We start from the raw sequence: 16812 nt of genomic DNA on the forward strand, positions 1-16812 counted from the left end.
ACCCCCGAGCGGGTCACCAAGGATGTGAACAAGGGCCTCTCGCCCTGCCCGGGTAGTCCTGGTGGGACGGTCGGAGTGACCCCGGCCCACTCGGCTCCCCGCTTCCACCTGCCCTCCCCCCCCACCCCAGTTTGGGTGCAAGGGGACCAAAGCCGGACAGGAGAGCAGGAAGCGCCATGGCTCAGAACCTGAGTCCTGGCCTCCAGAAACGGCCGCGTTGGCTTCTTGAGCCGTGACGCCCTCCACACGCAGGGGCCCGAGACAACACTACCTCTCAGGGCCCTGGCGGGCAGAGGTCAGCAGGGCTGTCCCCCTGGGGCCCCAGGGAACTGGCTACCTGTCCTTTCCGGCTCTTAGAAGCCCCCGTGTCCCCTGGATCAACTCCTCCCCCCCGCAGAGCTGGCATCGTCTCCTCTGAGCAGGCCCCTCCCGCCTCCCAGGCGATCCAGGGTGGCCTCCCACCTCCTGGTCCCTTTGTCCAGGTGGGCGCCCTACTCACAGGTTCCGGGGGTCAGGACGAGGATGTCTCTGGGGGGCCGTCATTCTGCTGGCCACGGGGCCCAACACGCTTCTTTAAGGGAGGCCAGAGGGTCAAGGCGCCTCAGGACACGCAGCCCCCTCGGTGGTGCCGCTGCCGCAGCCCTGGCAAGATGTTTTAAAACCCGTGCTGGGCTTACTGAAGAAAGTTTAAGTGGCCCATTAGTTTTGCGGTCTCCGGGGCCATTTCTCTATTCACACCATCCAGCTGCCCATGGGCCCCACTCAGCTCCGGCCTCTCCTCCCCTGGGGTCCGGCCCGCCCCCGCCTGCACGGCCAGGCCCTGAGAGGGTCTGCGCCGGGGTCTCCGTAGACCCGCTCCTGGCCTAGGCCAGAGAGCTCTCGTCTGGTGCCCAGATCCCGCTCAGGGGCCCGCCCAGCGTGCTCCGGGCATCCCACGCAGGCTCACAGCCGATGCAGCCTCCCTGACGGCCCCGCCCCACGTTTCATTTTCTTCACCTAGAACGTGGCCTTGGTCGTGTGAAAGATCAAAAGGCAGGTAGATGGGAGGGTTGCCAGGCCATGCCCGCGGGTGACCCTGGGACTCCGGAACAAAAGTGGTCTGACTCTGCGAGCGGTTCCCAACTGTTTCTGTCACTGGATCACGGGCCTCGAGTTCTGACCTCGAGTGTATGCTGCACGTCGGGGTGGACACAGCCAGGCCCTTCAGACGGACCGGTGCCCGAGGCCAGCCTGGTGCCATCAGCAGGACCCACTGTGAACTGACCACACAGCCATCCGAGTGCACAGCTCCAGCCACCCCCAGAGCTTGTGTCCTCTGTCCTCCCTTGAGGGTTGGGCTGCCCCCACCTGCCAAGCACCTGTGGATGTGCAGCCTCATCTATTCAACCTGGACGAGAAGGGACCCTGCCCGGTGTGGGGAGCAGGCGCCACCTCTGAGCTGGGACCCGCCTGGCCACATGCGGGTTTTCCCCAAGCCCTGGTCAGACTGTCTTGTGACACTTGAAACTGTCACATCCTCTTGTTCTGCTCGGAGTCCGGTCTCCTGGCACGCACAGAAGGGCGCTGAGACCTGTGGTGCCCTGCAGGCAGGGGCTCTGCCCACCGCCCACTGCAGGGCCACTGCATCCTGGAGTAACTTCACAGGACGGAGGGACAACACACCTGCATTTCAGACCTTAACAGAGGGAACAGCAAAGCGAGCACTCGGCGTGCTCAGAGGAGACAGGGACGCTGCCACTTGGACACAGCCTGGTCAGACCTTGTGAGGTCAGCACGTTAGGCTGGTGCTCAGAGCCCAGGCATGGCTGATGCCTGCTGGGCCTGGGGCTGCCCACAACCGTTTTCATTTCATCTTTTTTTGTGGTACGCGGGCCTCTCACCACCGTGGCCTCTCCCGTTGCGGAACACAGGATCCGGACGCGCAGGCCCAGTGGCCATGGCTCACGGGCCCAGCCGCTCCGCGGCATGTGGGATCTTCCCGGACCGGGGCACGAACCCATGTCCCCTGCATCGGCAGGCGGACTCTCAACCACTGCGCCACCAGGGAAGCCCTCATTTGATCTTAACTGGTGTCTGAAGACGTCCACAAGGAGATCAGCGACCCCGGAGATCAGCGACCCCGATGGAACTGCCTGGACACAGTCATTGTGAAACTTGAGTAAGCAAAACACAGTAACTAATTTATTAGTATCTTCGGGGCACAGGTGAGGGCAGGAGAAGGCTGCCCCGCAGGCTGCTCCACGGGGAGTCCCGCTTCGCCCCCCTGGACGCTGTGCACACGCGGCTCCTGCCTTGCGGATGGCAGACGGGGGTCCTGTCCCTTTATGTCCACAGCTGCCCCAGCGGCCTGTGTGCAGCGGCCCGGATAGCACCCTCAGACAGCGCGCGGATTTCCCGGTGGACGTCCTCGATGCTCCTGGAGGCGTCCACTGTCTGGGCCGGGGCGGGGGTGGGGGGAGAGACAGGTTAATGTTCTCAGCGGGCGGGGCAGGTTCTGGAGGGCACGGCTTCCACTCCTCTGGGGTCCTTGACCCCTGGCCTCGCCTGGGGACAGTGAGCTGGATGGGACCTTGGGACGGAGCTGCCCAGCCCCCCGGCTGCAGCCCCGGTCAGACGCTTACCCCCAGGGGACCCTGGTGCCGCCAGCAGAGGTGGTGAGGGCAGCGCCCACTCCCGCCCCTCCACGGCCGCGCCCGGACCTGCCTGGACCCCAAGTTCTGCCGGGAGCCCAACTCGGGTCCGACTCCTCTCCCTAGTACGATGGGCTTTGTCCCGATAGCTGGCCACCCCACCTTGCTGACGTGCGGACCTTCGATCACCGGGGGGCCAGCCCATGAGAGGAGCGACTCTCCACCAGAGGGAGGGCCACATACTGGGCCACGTGAGGGTAAGCGTGCCCGGGAGCCCCCTCCTCAGCCAAGGCTCGGCCCTGGGCGCCAAGCCCCTCTAGGCAGCCAACTCTGGAAAAGCTCCAGGGCGCAGACACGCTCAGGCAGCTGTAACTGCTGCATGAAGTCTTCGAGGAATGACACCGCCTCCCCACGGGCCCCCCCTGCCCCGCCTGAAGGTCACCTTGCCGGCCACAGCCCAGCGGCAGAGCTCTGGCACAGAACCATCCCGGGCAGCTGACGGTGCGTGGCACCTCCCGTGTGAGCGCGTCCGTGGACACCCCTCATCCTCTGGGGGCCCAGATAACCGCCTCTATCTCTTCCTCCATAAAATGGAACCAGGGACACCTCGAGACGCTGGGCCGGGAAAGCACAGGGTGAGCCCAGAGACTGTAATGGGCCGGGACCGGGAAGGGCCCGGAAGCGAAGAGAACTGATCAGAAGGGCCCAGGGCTGAGGTGGGGGTCACCAGGGGCCGGACCTGGGCCAATCTGCGCCTCCAGTTTCGAGGAAAGCAGGTTGCTGGTGAGTAAGCCGTACAAACATAAGTCCATGCAAGTGTAAACATATAAATGAACTGGAAGTCTATGAGCAGCGAGGTTTTTACGTGGTTTCAAAGCACCACCTCACAGAGTGACGCCGAGTGACTTCACCGTGAACGGTGAACCGCTTAACCCAGAGGTCAAGGGGAGCGTCGCTGGAGCGCGACACACCGAAGGTGCGCAGCCCGTGACGGGGCAGCGACTTGATCCAATCACAAAGTCAATCTGAGGTTCGGCTACAAAGCGACTGTTGCGACCTTCAAAAAAGTCAAGATTGAGAAAGTCACAGGCTGGAGACCAGAGAGATGTGCCTTTGAACTGCGTCCTTTGTTACAAGGGCCACTAGTGGGACCAGGAGGGTCAGACTGCAGGAGCAGATCCATGTGACTGGCCCCATTTTGACAGGGAGGGGGTGTCAGGTACTAATTTATTCTCAAATGGTCCTGGGGAAGAGGTCCTTATATCCCACTTACAACTTTTCTGTAAGTTTGTGACTGCTTTAAAAATTTGAAAAATACTAAGAAAAATAAATTTTCAGATAAACAAAAGCTGAGAATGCTATGCCAGGAGACCTGCCCTACAGGAAACATTAAAGGAAGTTCTTAAAGCTGCGGGAAACCAGACAAGATGAACACTCAGTGCAGGAAGAAGAGGAGAGCGCCGGCTGGCCTTCCCCTTTCACGTTTCTGATGCTGTTAAGTCTTGTCGTGTTCCTAGCAGGTGCTGAAATGAGTATAAATCAAGAGGAACTTACACCATGTAGAACTCGTTAAAAAAAAAAAACAGCGAGGGACTTCCCTGGCAGTCCAGTCCTCTCAATGCAGGGGGCAGGGGTTTGATCCCTGGTCGGGGAAATAATCCCACACACAGGCCACGTGGCACAGCCAAAGAAACCGAGGAAAACTCTGGAGTTCAGTAGCTGATAGAACCAGCCAGCAGAGAGATGATGGGGATGTGAGGCACCGCGCTGCAGCCTCCATCTGGGGAAGGACACGCCCTGCCTTCCACCCCACTGAGCACACAGGAGACAAATGGAAAGGTCAAGGGTGTACTTCGGATCTGCACACAGAGGAGCCCCGGCCCTGGCCACAAACCAGCACCACCCAGAGCAGGACAGCGGGAAGGCACAGTTGGGTGGTGAGGGAGAAGCACGAGGTGCCAGAACCGAGAACCGCAACCCAGGGACCTGCCCGAGTGGCGAGGACACTGCCAGCGTAAGGGGAGCGGCGGCCGTGCCAGGCGGGCACGTGCAGGGAGGATGGGCTGGAGCGCCAGGTCACGTGTCCTGAAGTGGGCGAGAGCCAGGCTGCGGGGACGGAGAGCGGGGAGGTGGCAGCTGTGGCGGGTGCGGGCCACCTGGTGCCTGGAGTCAACATGGAAGGGCTGGAAGGCCCCACACTCGACCCGGTTACACGGGAGCTAGAATGCCGCGGCCCGACACCTGCGGACTCGGCGTTCTGGATGCTGGCCTCGCACGGCTGACGTCCAGCAGGGGACGGGAGCCCGCTGGACGGCTGGCTCGGTACAGGGTCCCCCGCGCGGGATGGCTGCTGTGGAGCCGCTGCCTGTGCAGCCCTGCCCTGGGCCAGCATCAGGGCACCGACCCACATCCTGCACCAACCCCAGGACCAGAAGCGCCGCCCCCAGGAGGGCCCGGGCACCGCACCCACCTTCCAAGGCAGACTCGAGTCTCCCAGGAGCTGCTGGAAGCGCTGCAGGGCCCGCTGCTGGAAAGGGCTGCTCTCGTAGCGTTCACGGCCGAACTCGCCCCTCACGGCGGCCTCTGCCAGCTGCAGCTGCAGGAACACGACCAGGTCCGGTTTGGGGAGGCCCACATCCGGCTGCTTGCACCAGTCCAGGGAGAAGTTCTGGCGACGAAGAACCCAACTGTTATGGAGCTAGCTTAATGCGGTCTCATTCCTGGTTTCAAAATTCATCAAAAAGGGGGAAAAGCGAGCTGACGTTTGAGGGGAGAGTTCTTACACAGCAGCAGCTCTGTCCTTTAGGTCTCCAGCGTTTTGCTTTCTCTCACGTCACCTTCCTGTGTTTTGACGTGTGAATACGTTCACAGTGGACAGAACACCCCGGGGCCCAGGACGCCTCACTCAGGGCCTGGGACCGAGGGCATCACGCATGCGCCCCACACCCTCTGGCCATGCAGCGGCAGCAGACGACGGGCCAGGGCGTCACCACAGAGAGGGGGGACCCCATCCTGGAGACGCTCACCAGCGCCCCGTGTGCTGTCTCCGGCATGTCCCCTCTCATTCATCCTTGTGACTCTAAAAATAGTGCCCCCCCTTTTAGAGGAAGAGAGGCATACAGCTGTGAAGATGTAGGGTTCGAGCCCAGCTGTGGGCTCTTGCGCTGCCAGGACACCCTGATTCGAGAAGGGAGCCCGCTGGCCCTGCCCGAGCCTGCGTGCTTTTCAGAGACGGAGCCGTGTGGCCGGCACCTCGGGGACCGCCCTAAAAGAGGACGCAGCGAGCTCGTGCGGGAAGACTGGCAGGGTTAGGAGGCTGTCGTCTTGCAGCCCTTCGTGAATTAACCACGATCAAAGACTGTTACCACAAAAGTAGATAACCAGGCACACTGTGCCTCTTGATAGGCGACTTGGGAAAATAGAAAATCCAAAAATTCTAGCGGAAGTTAGAGAAGAGATGCAGGAACCTACATATCGAGAGATTCAAGAGACATTTCAAGAACAGACCTTAACTGGCTGGATTCTGATTCAATCGAACTGTGAAAACACAAGGCGGATCAAACGGCCCCTGAGAGCGCTGGGAACCCTGCACGCTGACTGAATGGCGACGTTCCGGAATGGGGTGAGACGCGGTTTCTGCAAAGCTGTTGTGGGGATGTGCACCGAAGTGTTTATGAAGGGACTGATGATGTGTCTGGGGGTCACAGATACCAGAAGGTTCTGAGGCAGGTGACGGTGCTGCGTGGCTTATTTTCTCTGCTGGTATACGTTTGAAAATTTTTAAATAAAAAGCAGGAAAAAAGGGCACTGTAGTCACTGCCATTATGCCTGTGAAACGGCAGCTCCCTGGAACAGGGGATCAGGAACACAGCACGAAAGCACCCCAGACACTCTCACCGTCTTTTCCGCAAACAAGACACTGGATGAAACAGGTCTGCCGATGGACCGTATGTGTAAATGTATGATGTGAAATGTGTCGGCCAAATGAAAAACGCAGTTGTATCTATGAAAACCACCTGTAGCTACAAAAAAGGCTCCTCTTCTTGTCGGTAAAGACCAAACTAACCTGGCGAACACGGGGATCTCAAGCCCCTAGAGGCAGTGACATGAAGAGACTGGTGCTGTGACTGCTCAGCGCCCACGGGGGCCCCACTGAGCCCACGGCAGGCACAAACCACACGCCAGGGCGGAGCTGCACTCACCTCCTTGGCGCTGGTGAAGGCGACCCCGGAAAAGGCGTACCTGTCCACGACCAGGGTGACGCCCTGGCTCAGCTTCTCCTTAATTAGTGGCCTACAAAAAAGAGAATGCCTGTGAGCCGCGGTCCTGGCTTCGTCGGCCCTGAAGTCTCATGCTCAAATCACCCTGACGACACAATCCAATTCAGAAGCCAACATGATGAAGGGATCACGCACGGGCAGCCATCTGTAGCCTGACTTTCATCGCCCAAGGCTCTGAATCTTCACTCCCAGCAAAGCCCAGCACGAAAAGACAACGCCACCAAAGGGGATAAATACAACTGGCATTGGCAGCTGTCCAGAGGCAGCTCGGCCATCTGGGAGCAGAGGGGCCGGGCCCTGCGGGGAGAGGAGGGGCCAGGCCAACGGGAGGGAAGGCTGGACGTGGCCCGGAGGTGATGAAGGATGCTCGTGCATCCACCTGGGAGCCAGGACACCCTCCACCAGGAGGCAGCGGGTCCCCACCACCTTCCGGCCCCGAGACCTTAGCAGGATGGGTGCAGACAGAGGCTTCTCATCGGCCAGAAGCTCTGCTTGCACTTTGGGGAACAAAAGACGTCTGCTACTGTTCCAGTGAGAAGCTCACACAACAGCACAGCGGGGGGCGCCTCCAACGGTGAGACGCGATTCCCACCACAGCGACATTCCTAGGTGCACATTATCAGCACTTAAAACTACCTAAGCTGTGAACAGAACACCGGCAGAATATGGCACGAGCACAGAAGATGCAACTGTACAGAGAACGAGAAAGATGCCCCATAAACGCCCTCCTGACACGTTGCTAACAAAGCAAAGCACACTGAGCACACAGGTGGCTGCCTTTGTATCAGACAGAAGGTGAGTCAAGACGACAGGTATCTGCTGATTGTGTTTAGAAGTGAATGGGCCTGCTTACCAACAGGGGAGGGCAGGGCTTGGATGGAACGGGGATGGGCAGGGCAGTGACCTTTCTGTATGATTCTGACTTGTAAAACCATTTCATGTTTTATGTATTCAAAAACTGAAATCAACAAGAATGGGAAGAAAAAAAAAAAAACCCTAAAATTGTATACAAAGTCAAATGAACCTATCCGTATCCCAGATGAACACAGTGGAAGGGCAAAGGCGTGCCTGAGACATTTGGACACGGCACCGTGTGCCCTCGTTCTAAACGACAGAGCTGGGCTTCCCTGGTGGCGCAGTGGTTGGGAGTCCGCCTGCCGATGCAGGGGACGCGGGTTCGTGCCCCGGTCCGGGAGGATCCCATGTGCCGCGGAGCGGCTGGGCCCGTGAGTCATGGCTGCTGAGCCTGCGTGTCTGGAGCCTGTGCTCCACAACGGGAGAGGCCACAGCAGTGAGAGGCCCGCATACCGCAAAATAAATAAGTAAATAAAAAATAAATAAACGACAGAGCTGCAACCACCCGTGAGCCGCAGGCAGGCTTTACATAGGTGGGGGCAGTGATCCTAAAACCAGCCCGCGGAGGGCAGGATGGGGCAGATGAGCCCAGGTGCTGGATGAGATGGCAGGGGCCAGACACGTGCAGGGAACGTGAACACGTGCAGAAGCTGAGGAGATGTCGGTCTCTAAAGTCCACCCTCCACAAAGAGGAGAGAACAGCTGGCCCCGGCTAAAGCAGAGAAGGCACGGAAGCCGGAATACCTTGTCATGCCAAAAACACGTCCAAGGGACGGAGGAGCCAGCCTGAAGGGATTCCCACAGGCCAAGGCTGGAACAATCTGAACAGCAAAACGACTAACAGTCGTGCTTATGACCCACTGAGTCCATAATGATGATGGACGGACGGACGGACAGACAGGGAAGGCAGGAAAGCTCTTCCTTACACAGAACGCCAGCTGCTCAGTGTGGAGGGAATGACAGAACCAGAACATCACAATGACAGACTCAGCAGGACGACGAGCCAACACAAACTAGGAGGTGAGTCTCACAGAAAGGGGATGTTTATGGCTTTATGACTATGTACAACAGCAGAGAGAGTCACTTAATGGAAGAGCCTGGCCAGCAGCTCCCTCACTAATCAGGGGAAACCCAAGCGGCCTCGCAACCCGCCACGACGCCCTCGAGAGGACCCGACGTCACTCCTGCGGTATTCCTACCAAAAATGCAAACCCGAATCTACTCGTGAGGAAACATTAGGTAAACCCAGCATTTCATAAAATAGCCCTTGATTTTTAAAAAGAGAGAGCAAATGGTAAAGCAAATGTGGCAAAATGTTACTAAAAGGTGAAGCTTGGGGAAGGGCACCCGGGAATTCTCGGTGCTACTCCTGCAGCTTTCCTGACTGATTGAAACGATTTCAGAATAAAAAGTTTAAAAATAGGTAGAGAAGAACACTGCTAAATTGCTATGGAAAGTAAGAGATATTGCTCATTTCCAGGAATTTAATTCCTGGATGGCCCTAGAGGATCAGTAGGTTTTGACAAACAGCCAGGGAGGGAAGCGGAGGCTGTTACCGCAATCGGTGCCAGGGGAACCGCGCAGCAGCTGGAAGGGGAGATGACTTCCACGACCAGCAAGTGACCTGGTAAAGACGCAGCACAGCAAAGGGGCAGAAAACCAGGGGCTGAGGAAGTAACCAGAGTTCCCTCAGAAAGTGCTCCAAGCACCAGGGTGAGCTCAAAACAGCCTAGGTTAACTGAGCACCCGTTCCCAGGCCCGCCCCGCACACCAGACCTGAGAGGCACTAGGGGCCACAGCGCTGCCTGGCATCCGACCTGTCAGCCAAGGACTTTCAAGTGTCAGCACACCTAATCTGATGGCAGTGGCTGCCATCAACAGTTGTGCTGGGTGAAGAGGGAATCCACCAAGATGACGTAAGTCAAAAAGAGGGCGCGAGAGGGCACACCCCAACATAAACTCCACTTCACTTAATGATGTGTCAACACTGGTTCAGCAAAGACATAAATAAGAGCAGCTCTGGGCGAGGAGGAAGGGACAGGGGTATGGGGGGGGTGGACTCTTTTCTGTGTACCTAAAACTACCTAAAGTCTGTTAATTACAAAAAGCCAGGAGCGGTGAGTGGGGAGAAGAAAAAAAGCATTAACTAGTGCTCTTTGGGATCCATGAATGAAAGAACCTTGCAAAGGTACAGCCTCCAGCATGACTCTCAAGCCCTCAGAAGCAAAAGCGGCATTCAGAGTCTCAGGGGGAGGCACAGAAGCAGGAAGGGGGCTGCAGAAGGACAAGGTTGTTTACACGTGTTCCCAGCGGTTCGCAGAGAAAAGCAGGTGCACCGAGTGATCCTCCACCTCGCTTTTCTTTTCCAAGTAGGCACTCAGAAGCTTGCCAATTTCAGTTGATCTTTCTACAACAAAAGAGAACACCACACAAAAGTGAGGTCAGGCTCTCCATCTACATTAATAGTTTGTGCCACATTTCCAGGCCCTGACCCAAGTCTAACTTTGAGTTGTTTTTTTTTTTTTTTTTTTTTTTTAGCTGTACGCGGGCCTCTCACTGCGGCCTCTCCCGTTGCGGAGCACAGGCTCCGGACGCGCAGGCTCAGCGGCCACGGCTCACGGGCCCAGCCGCTCCGCGGCACGTGGGATCCTCCCGGGCCGGGTCACGAACCCGTGTCCCCTGCATCGCAGGCGGACTCGCAACCGCTGAGCCACCACGGAAGCCCTTGAGCTGTATTTTACAACAACTTTAGACAGGTTCCAACCTTCTCCTGAGAAAGGGCTGCAGTGTCCGCCAAACTGGGACGAAAAATGCTTCAGGAAGAAGCTCAGGTAGGAAGCAGCAACTGCAAAGGAACTGCCAACCAAGGGGAACTGGTACCAGGAGCTACCTCGATACCAAAAGAAGGATACTCAACTCCCAAAGTCGGCCCTCCACATCTGAGGTTCTGCATTTTTGCATTCCACCAACCCAGGACTGCGTAGTACTGTATGCGTTTATTGAAAAACATATAAGTGAACTGCTGCAGTTCAAACCCATGTTGTTCAAGGATGAACTGTATAAGATTTGTAGACTGGCTGGCTTAAAGATTAAAATGATAAATATTCAAAAAAAGCACTTTCGGACTTCCCCGGTGGTTGAGACTCGCAGGGGGCACGGGTTCAATCCCTGGTCAGTCAAGTTCCACATGCCACACAGTGTGGCCAAAAGAAAAAAAAAAAAAAAAATTTTAAAAAGCATCCCCCCCATCCCCCTACCCCTGGTTTGTAAACCTTGAACTTCTCTTGATTAAGTATTGATCATATTTTTACAGCATTTTCAAGATCAGTGTTTTACCTTAAAAAATTAAAAATATGACACAAAACCCTTCACAGGGTAAACAGCCATGCAAGGGCGGGGAGCGGGAAACCCAAGACAAAACGGAGACTTGGATTACAAGGCAGCACCAGGAAACTTTTAGGGGTCACAGATACACTCATCCTCTTGGCTGTGAAGACGCTTTCCTGGGTGTACATGTGTCAAGACTCACTAAACACGTGACTTTACTGCACATCAGCCGTGGGGCAGCTGCGCAAAAACAGAACCACAGACGCGTCCCACTGAGGCTCGGGGACCACAAAGGGGCCCACTCCCCGCGCTCCGACCCGCGGACAAACGAGGGCGAGTCCAGCGCGGGAGGCCTTCGCTTCTCGTCCTCAGGAGCCGGCGAGGCCTCCGTAGCCCCCGGGTCCCCTCCCCGGCCCCCGGCATCCCGGAACCCCGCGCCCGCCGCGCCCACCCGGGAAGCGCAGCAGCTCGGCGCAGTAGCCCGCAGCGCACAGCGCGTCCACCAGCTTGCGGCTCTGCGTGCTCTTCCCCGCGCGATCCACACCCTCCAGCACGATGAGAGCGCCGCGCCTGCCAGCCATCGCCGCGCTTCCCGCCTCCGCCACCACCCCCAGCGTAGCCGGGCCGCCCGGACCTCCCATTGGCTGCAATGGGCCGGCGCCCGCGGCGCGTGCCGGGATTGGCTCAGATGGGCCGGATTGGCTGGGACTAGTCCGGCGGAAGCGGCGGTGCGACTGGCCCGACGGGGCCTCAGTCGCACCGCCTCTTCCGGGCCGGAAGCCGGGCGCGCCATGTCCCGCGCGGGCTGCTGTCATGGGCGCGGGCGGTCCTCACTGCTCCTAAAGTTCGGGGCTGCGGCCTCGGGGCCCGCCCGCCGCCGACCCCCTGACGGCGGGGACCTTGAGGGCGCGCTCCCCGGCACCGGGAAGCGCTCAGTTAGGTTGGCCGCTGTCGTCTTAGGGGCGGTTCCATGTGAGACCGCGTCCGCCGCCTTCTCGTCGAGGGGTCCCGCCCTCTGGGCCTCGTGGCCCCGGAGGCCTGTCTCCAAGTACCGTCACGGTGGGGTCAGACCTCAACTTAGGCGGTTGGGGCGGACACCAGCTTTCGGCCCGTGCCAAGCTGGGAGCCGCGTTTCCCGGAACTGCCTCTGGAACGTTCGAGTTTGCCTAGGAGAAATCCGAGGCAACCGGAAGTGTGGCCGTGAACCTCAGGGCTGCTCTCCAGGGAGTCTTCGTGAAGCACCTGCCTCCCTGCTGCAGACGAGAGACGGGCGAGGGCTCTCCAGGGCTGGGGACGGCAGCGGACCCCCGCGAGCTCCAGACCGTCCACCTCCGTGCTTGCGCTGAGGTCGTGGCAACAGTTTCCCTGACTTTCCTCCCCCACCTCATTCGGTGCAAGCCCCTGATTTCCCATGACCCCAGACACCTATGGTCGCTTGACGTTTTCCTGATGGACCGTTGCTTGATTTGGTTGTGGGTTCCGGAAGGGTGGTAGATTCTATCATTCCCAATTATTGGCTTTCTTCCTTGATGTTGAGCTTGGCCCTGTGACTTCCATGGCATCAATAAAGTAACCAGAGCTGACTTGCAGGAAGAAACTTTAAAAGCTGTTGGGCGAGTCACCCCTCGTTCCCGCCGCCAATGTGATAACAGCATGTGCACGATTAGGGCTGCTTTTTCACCCTGGACCCTGGAATGAACAAACAGCCACAGCCAAGCTACAGCCACTGCAGCTGATAGGTAGCACCAGCAAGAAATAAACAGTTGTGATGCTGAGTCCACCGGGACTTTGGGGCCCTTTGTCGCTGCGGTACAACCTAGTGAAAGGTGGTTGATACAAACCCAAGTACTTAATATTGCCTTTGAATAATGAGTCTCGTTCTGAAATTTTCATCTCCTTGCCTTTAAAAGGATGAAGGGATTAGGGGTTACAGTACACAAGAGAACCCTCCTGGGGTTGGCAAGTCCCAGGACAGCCTTGTACCACATCTGTAGGATGAACTTAACCAGGCAGACAGGCAGGAACACGTGCAATACATCAGCTTGTGACCGCATAGCCTTCCTGGTCACCCATGGAAATGCGGGGAGCCTGGCTGCTGGGTCCTTGTATGCAGGGGATGCCCTTTTGATGGCAGAAATTGCTAAACTGGCACACAAATACAGTGAAATTTCTTATTAAGATACAGGAAGCAATTTTGCTTCCACCTTTTCCAACATGCCTTTGACTGCAGATACCAGAATGCCAGCCTAACTGGGTTAAATCACCAGGATATCTAATCATCTCACATAACACAAAGTCCAGAGTTAGGCAGCCAAGAACTGTTTCTGCTACTCAGTGATGTCAGATGTTGGGTCAACAACTTACCAGTTCTCTTAGCTTGTCCCTCGTGGTCACAGGGCAACTGCAGCACCTCCATGCATGCAGTCGTGACCTCACATCCCTGATGCAGGTACAGGAGAGCCCTTGTGTCTGTGCATCCGGCTCTGTGCTTACTACACTGAGAACCGTCTCCGCACTGTCTGCCCTGAGCAGTGCGAGTCTCCACTGCCACGGAGGCCTGGTGGCGGGCCCAAGGGCATCTGCTTCATGGAGGGAATGCCAGATAGGGCGCTGGGCCTGAGTGTGCTTGGGGCCAGCGAAGGGCCCGAAGCTGGCCAGAATTGCTGAAGCTGGCTGATGGGCGTGTGGGGTTTGTTAGGTCCTCTCTGCTTTTGTGAGTTTGAGACTTTCCATTAAAAAAGAGGCCCCATAACTCTCTTACTGTCCTACCGCACCTTCCATCACAGGAATTGGTCAGACTTTGCTACTACCCATCAAAGATTTTCTCCCTGTTTCAGCTGGGTTTCAAGAACAAAATGCCACAGGCTGAGTGGCTTAGACAGCAGAACATCTTCCTCACGGTTTTGGAGGCTGGAGGTCCAAGTTCAAGGTTCCAGGAGGGTTGATGTTCTCCCTCTGGGTTGCAGGTGGCCACCTTCTCACTGTGTCCTCACATGGCCTTCACACTGTACAGCTGTGGAGAGAGAGAGAGGCCTGGTTTCTCTTCCTCTTAACGATCTCTCAAATACGGTCGCACTGCTGGTTTAGGGATTCAGCCTATGACTTTTGGGGGGGATATTCAGTCCATAGCACTCATCTACTTCCAGAAGAATAAGATTGTGCTGGGCACATCACTGCCCTGTTAGATGCCATCGCTTAGCCCTTCCTGCAGGTAGATGGGGCCAGGTGGCTAAGTTAGTGCCAATGAGATGTGAGCAGCAGTGGTGTGTGCGCCTTCAGACAGTGGACGAAGCACTCTCCCTCTCCCCCAACTCCCCCACCTTCTTGCAATCCATCCTTGACCATGAAGACAATGGCGAGGCCCTTTGGGGGCAGACGCCACACTGGAAGGAATCCCGGTCCCTGAGTTACCCTGCGGAGCATGGCTGCCTGGCCCCTGGACTGTTCGATAAATAAAATTCCTTCTGTGCTAGTGGATTTTGGTTGGGTTTCTTTGTTAGAGTAGCTTAGCCTTCCCCCAAAGCAGTGGCTCTTGACTGGGGGACATTTTGACTGTCAGAGCTTGGGGTGGGGTCTACGAGCATCTAGTGGGGGAGGCCAGGGATGTTGCTGGCCATCCTACAAGCGCGGGAGAGGCGCCCCCCAGCAAAGACACTTATTGGTCCCAAACTGTCAGTAGTCCCAAGGTTGAAATTTGTTATCAAAGATTTATCTAAAGTATTGCAACATACTGAAAAAAAGCATGGATGAAAAATACTCTCTGCCCTATCAGTAAACAAAGGATGTTGCAGCCATCAAGCCGGCAGCTACTGCAGACACCCCTGACGGTGCACCCTGAGGGGATTCAGGAGGGAGAAAAGCAGGATCCTGGCCCTAGATAGTTAAGGTGCACAACAGAGGAATGATTTCAGTGAGCCCAGACTCTTTAATTTTCCCATACATAGAAAAGTGTTAAATCCATTAACTTGAGGTGTCTGTTTTAATTAACAGTATTCTTTTGATATTCCGACTGCGCAGTTTTTGTTGCAAAAACTCTCATAGATCCTGGCTCCTCTCTTACCTCCTCAGAGCAATCTCCCAGAAAGTCTGACAAATAAAGCTGAATTCTCAAGTTTTAGGTTGTGCGGTTTTGTTTTGGTTTTTTTGTTTGTTTGTTTGTTTCTGTGCGCGGGCCTCTCACCGCTGTGGCCTCTCCCGTTGCGGAGCACAGGCTCCGGACGCACAGGCTCAGCGGCCATGGCTCACGGGCCCAGCCGCTCCGCGGCATGTGGGATCCTCCCGGACCGGGGCACGAACCATTGGCAGGCGGGCTCTCAACCACTGCTCCACCAGGGAAGCCATGTGCGCTTTTTTTCAGTCGCCAATAGTTAGGGAATCATGTCTCATTTTTGCAGTTTCTAAAATGGTCTTTGTAAGAGAATTCATCACTATCTGGGAGGAGTTATTTTCATTATATGATACAGGAAGACCACTACCCTTCATAATAAAGAATTTTTTTTTAGATGAAAGGCATGAAGACCAATTTCCCCGTAGAAAACAGTGAAGGACATAAAATGATAGAAGAACTACAAACAGCCAACAAATGTGTGAAAATCTGTTTAGCCTCACTTGAAATCAAACACAAAACACTGAGGGTTTTTTTTTCCCTATCATGTTAAGCAAAGATAATAAAGCCTGGTGAAATCTAGGGTTAAGAAAAGTAGAAACATACTCAATGGAGTGTCAGTATAACCTTCCCCTCGGGCAATGCATTTAGAAATACCAGCACTTAGAACGTGCCCTTTGAGCCAGCAATACAATTTCTAAGAATCTACCTTGAAGAACTAATAAGATGGGACTTCCCTGGTGGTGCAGTGGTTAAGACTCCACACTCCCAATGCAGGGGGCCAGGGTTCAATCCCTGGTCAGGAGACTAGATCCCACACGCTATAACAAAGAACCTACATGCCGCAACTAAGAACGGGTGCAGACAAATAAATATTTTTTAAAAAGAACTAAAAAATAAATAAATATTTTTTAAAAAGAATAAGACAATGTGGTAGATTAAGATGGCCACAACTGCCCTACTCCTCCCATTGAGAGGTGGGGATCTACTTTCCCCTCCCCTCGAGTCTGGGTTGGCCCCAGACTCAACCAATAGAATGTGGTGAGGTGATGTCCTGGGATGACCAAGGTGAGGTCACAAGAGTCTAGCAGCTTCCACCAGGGCGTCCTGGAAATCTCCAGAAGCCCTGAGCAGCCACATAAGAAGCACAACTGGGCTGGAGAGGCAGTGTGTAGGTGCTCTGGTCCCTGGTACCAGTTGAATGCAGCCTTCTAGCCACACCAGTGATCTCTACTGTATCACACAGAACAGAAGAATCATCTAACTGAGCCTTGCCGGAACGCCTGACCTACAAAAATTGTGAGCTCTAATAAAATGCTTCTTTTAAACCATGAAGTTTTCAGGTATTTTATTATGCAGCAGTAGATAACTGGAACAGATACATATAGGTGTATGAACAAATAGTTCACCAGAGCACTATTTATGGTAATGAAAGATTGGGAACAATCAAAATATCGTTCATCTATTAGGAGTCTGTTAAAGTATGGTACACTAACACTGTGAAATATAGCTAATAAACAGAATGACATAAAATTGAGTAAAACATGGCCAGAATTTGTGAAGAGTATTAAGTTAAAAATGTAAATGGTAGAAAAGTGGATAGTGTGACACCAAT

General features: G+C 55.6%; 1 protein-coding gene across 4 annotated transcripts; it reads right to left on the reverse strand.

Moving 5' to 3' along the window:
- Positions 1-2159: 2159 nt before the first annotated feature.
- Positions 2160-11710, reverse strand: DTYMK (deoxythymidylate kinase). 4 transcript variants are annotated; one of them, XM_059051802.2, is made up of 5 exons: positions 11544-11707; positions 10064-10172; positions 6833-6923; positions 5101-5298; positions 2160-2433 (listed from the first exon to the last, which is right to left on the reverse strand). In XM_059051802.2, exons 1-5 carry the CDS (start codon positions 11671-11673, stop codon positions 2323-2325), a joined length of 639 nt encoding a protein of 212 aa, XP_058907785.1. In that variant the 5' UTR covers positions 11674-11707; the 3' UTR covers positions 2160-2322. The 4 variants fall into 4 exon arrangements, with proteins under 4 accessions (XP_058907785.1, XP_066883500.1, XP_066883499.1 ...); XM_067027399.1 differs by having other exon boundaries at positions 2251-2429; positions 5097-5226; positions 11544-11710; XM_067027398.1 differs by lacking the exon at positions 2160-2433 and adding an exon at positions 3598-3687 and having other exon boundaries at positions 11544-11708.
- Between the last annotated feature and the right edge of the window lie 5102 nt (positions 11711-16812).

The sequence above is a fragment of the Kogia breviceps genome, chromosome 2 (assembly GCF_026419965.1).
Source record: "Kogia breviceps isolate mKogBre1 chromosome 2, mKogBre1 haplotype 1, whole genome shotgun sequence".
In the NCBI taxonomy this organism is placed as follows: domain Eukaryota; kingdom Metazoa; phylum Chordata; class Mammalia; order Artiodactyla; family Physeteridae; genus Kogia; species Kogia breviceps.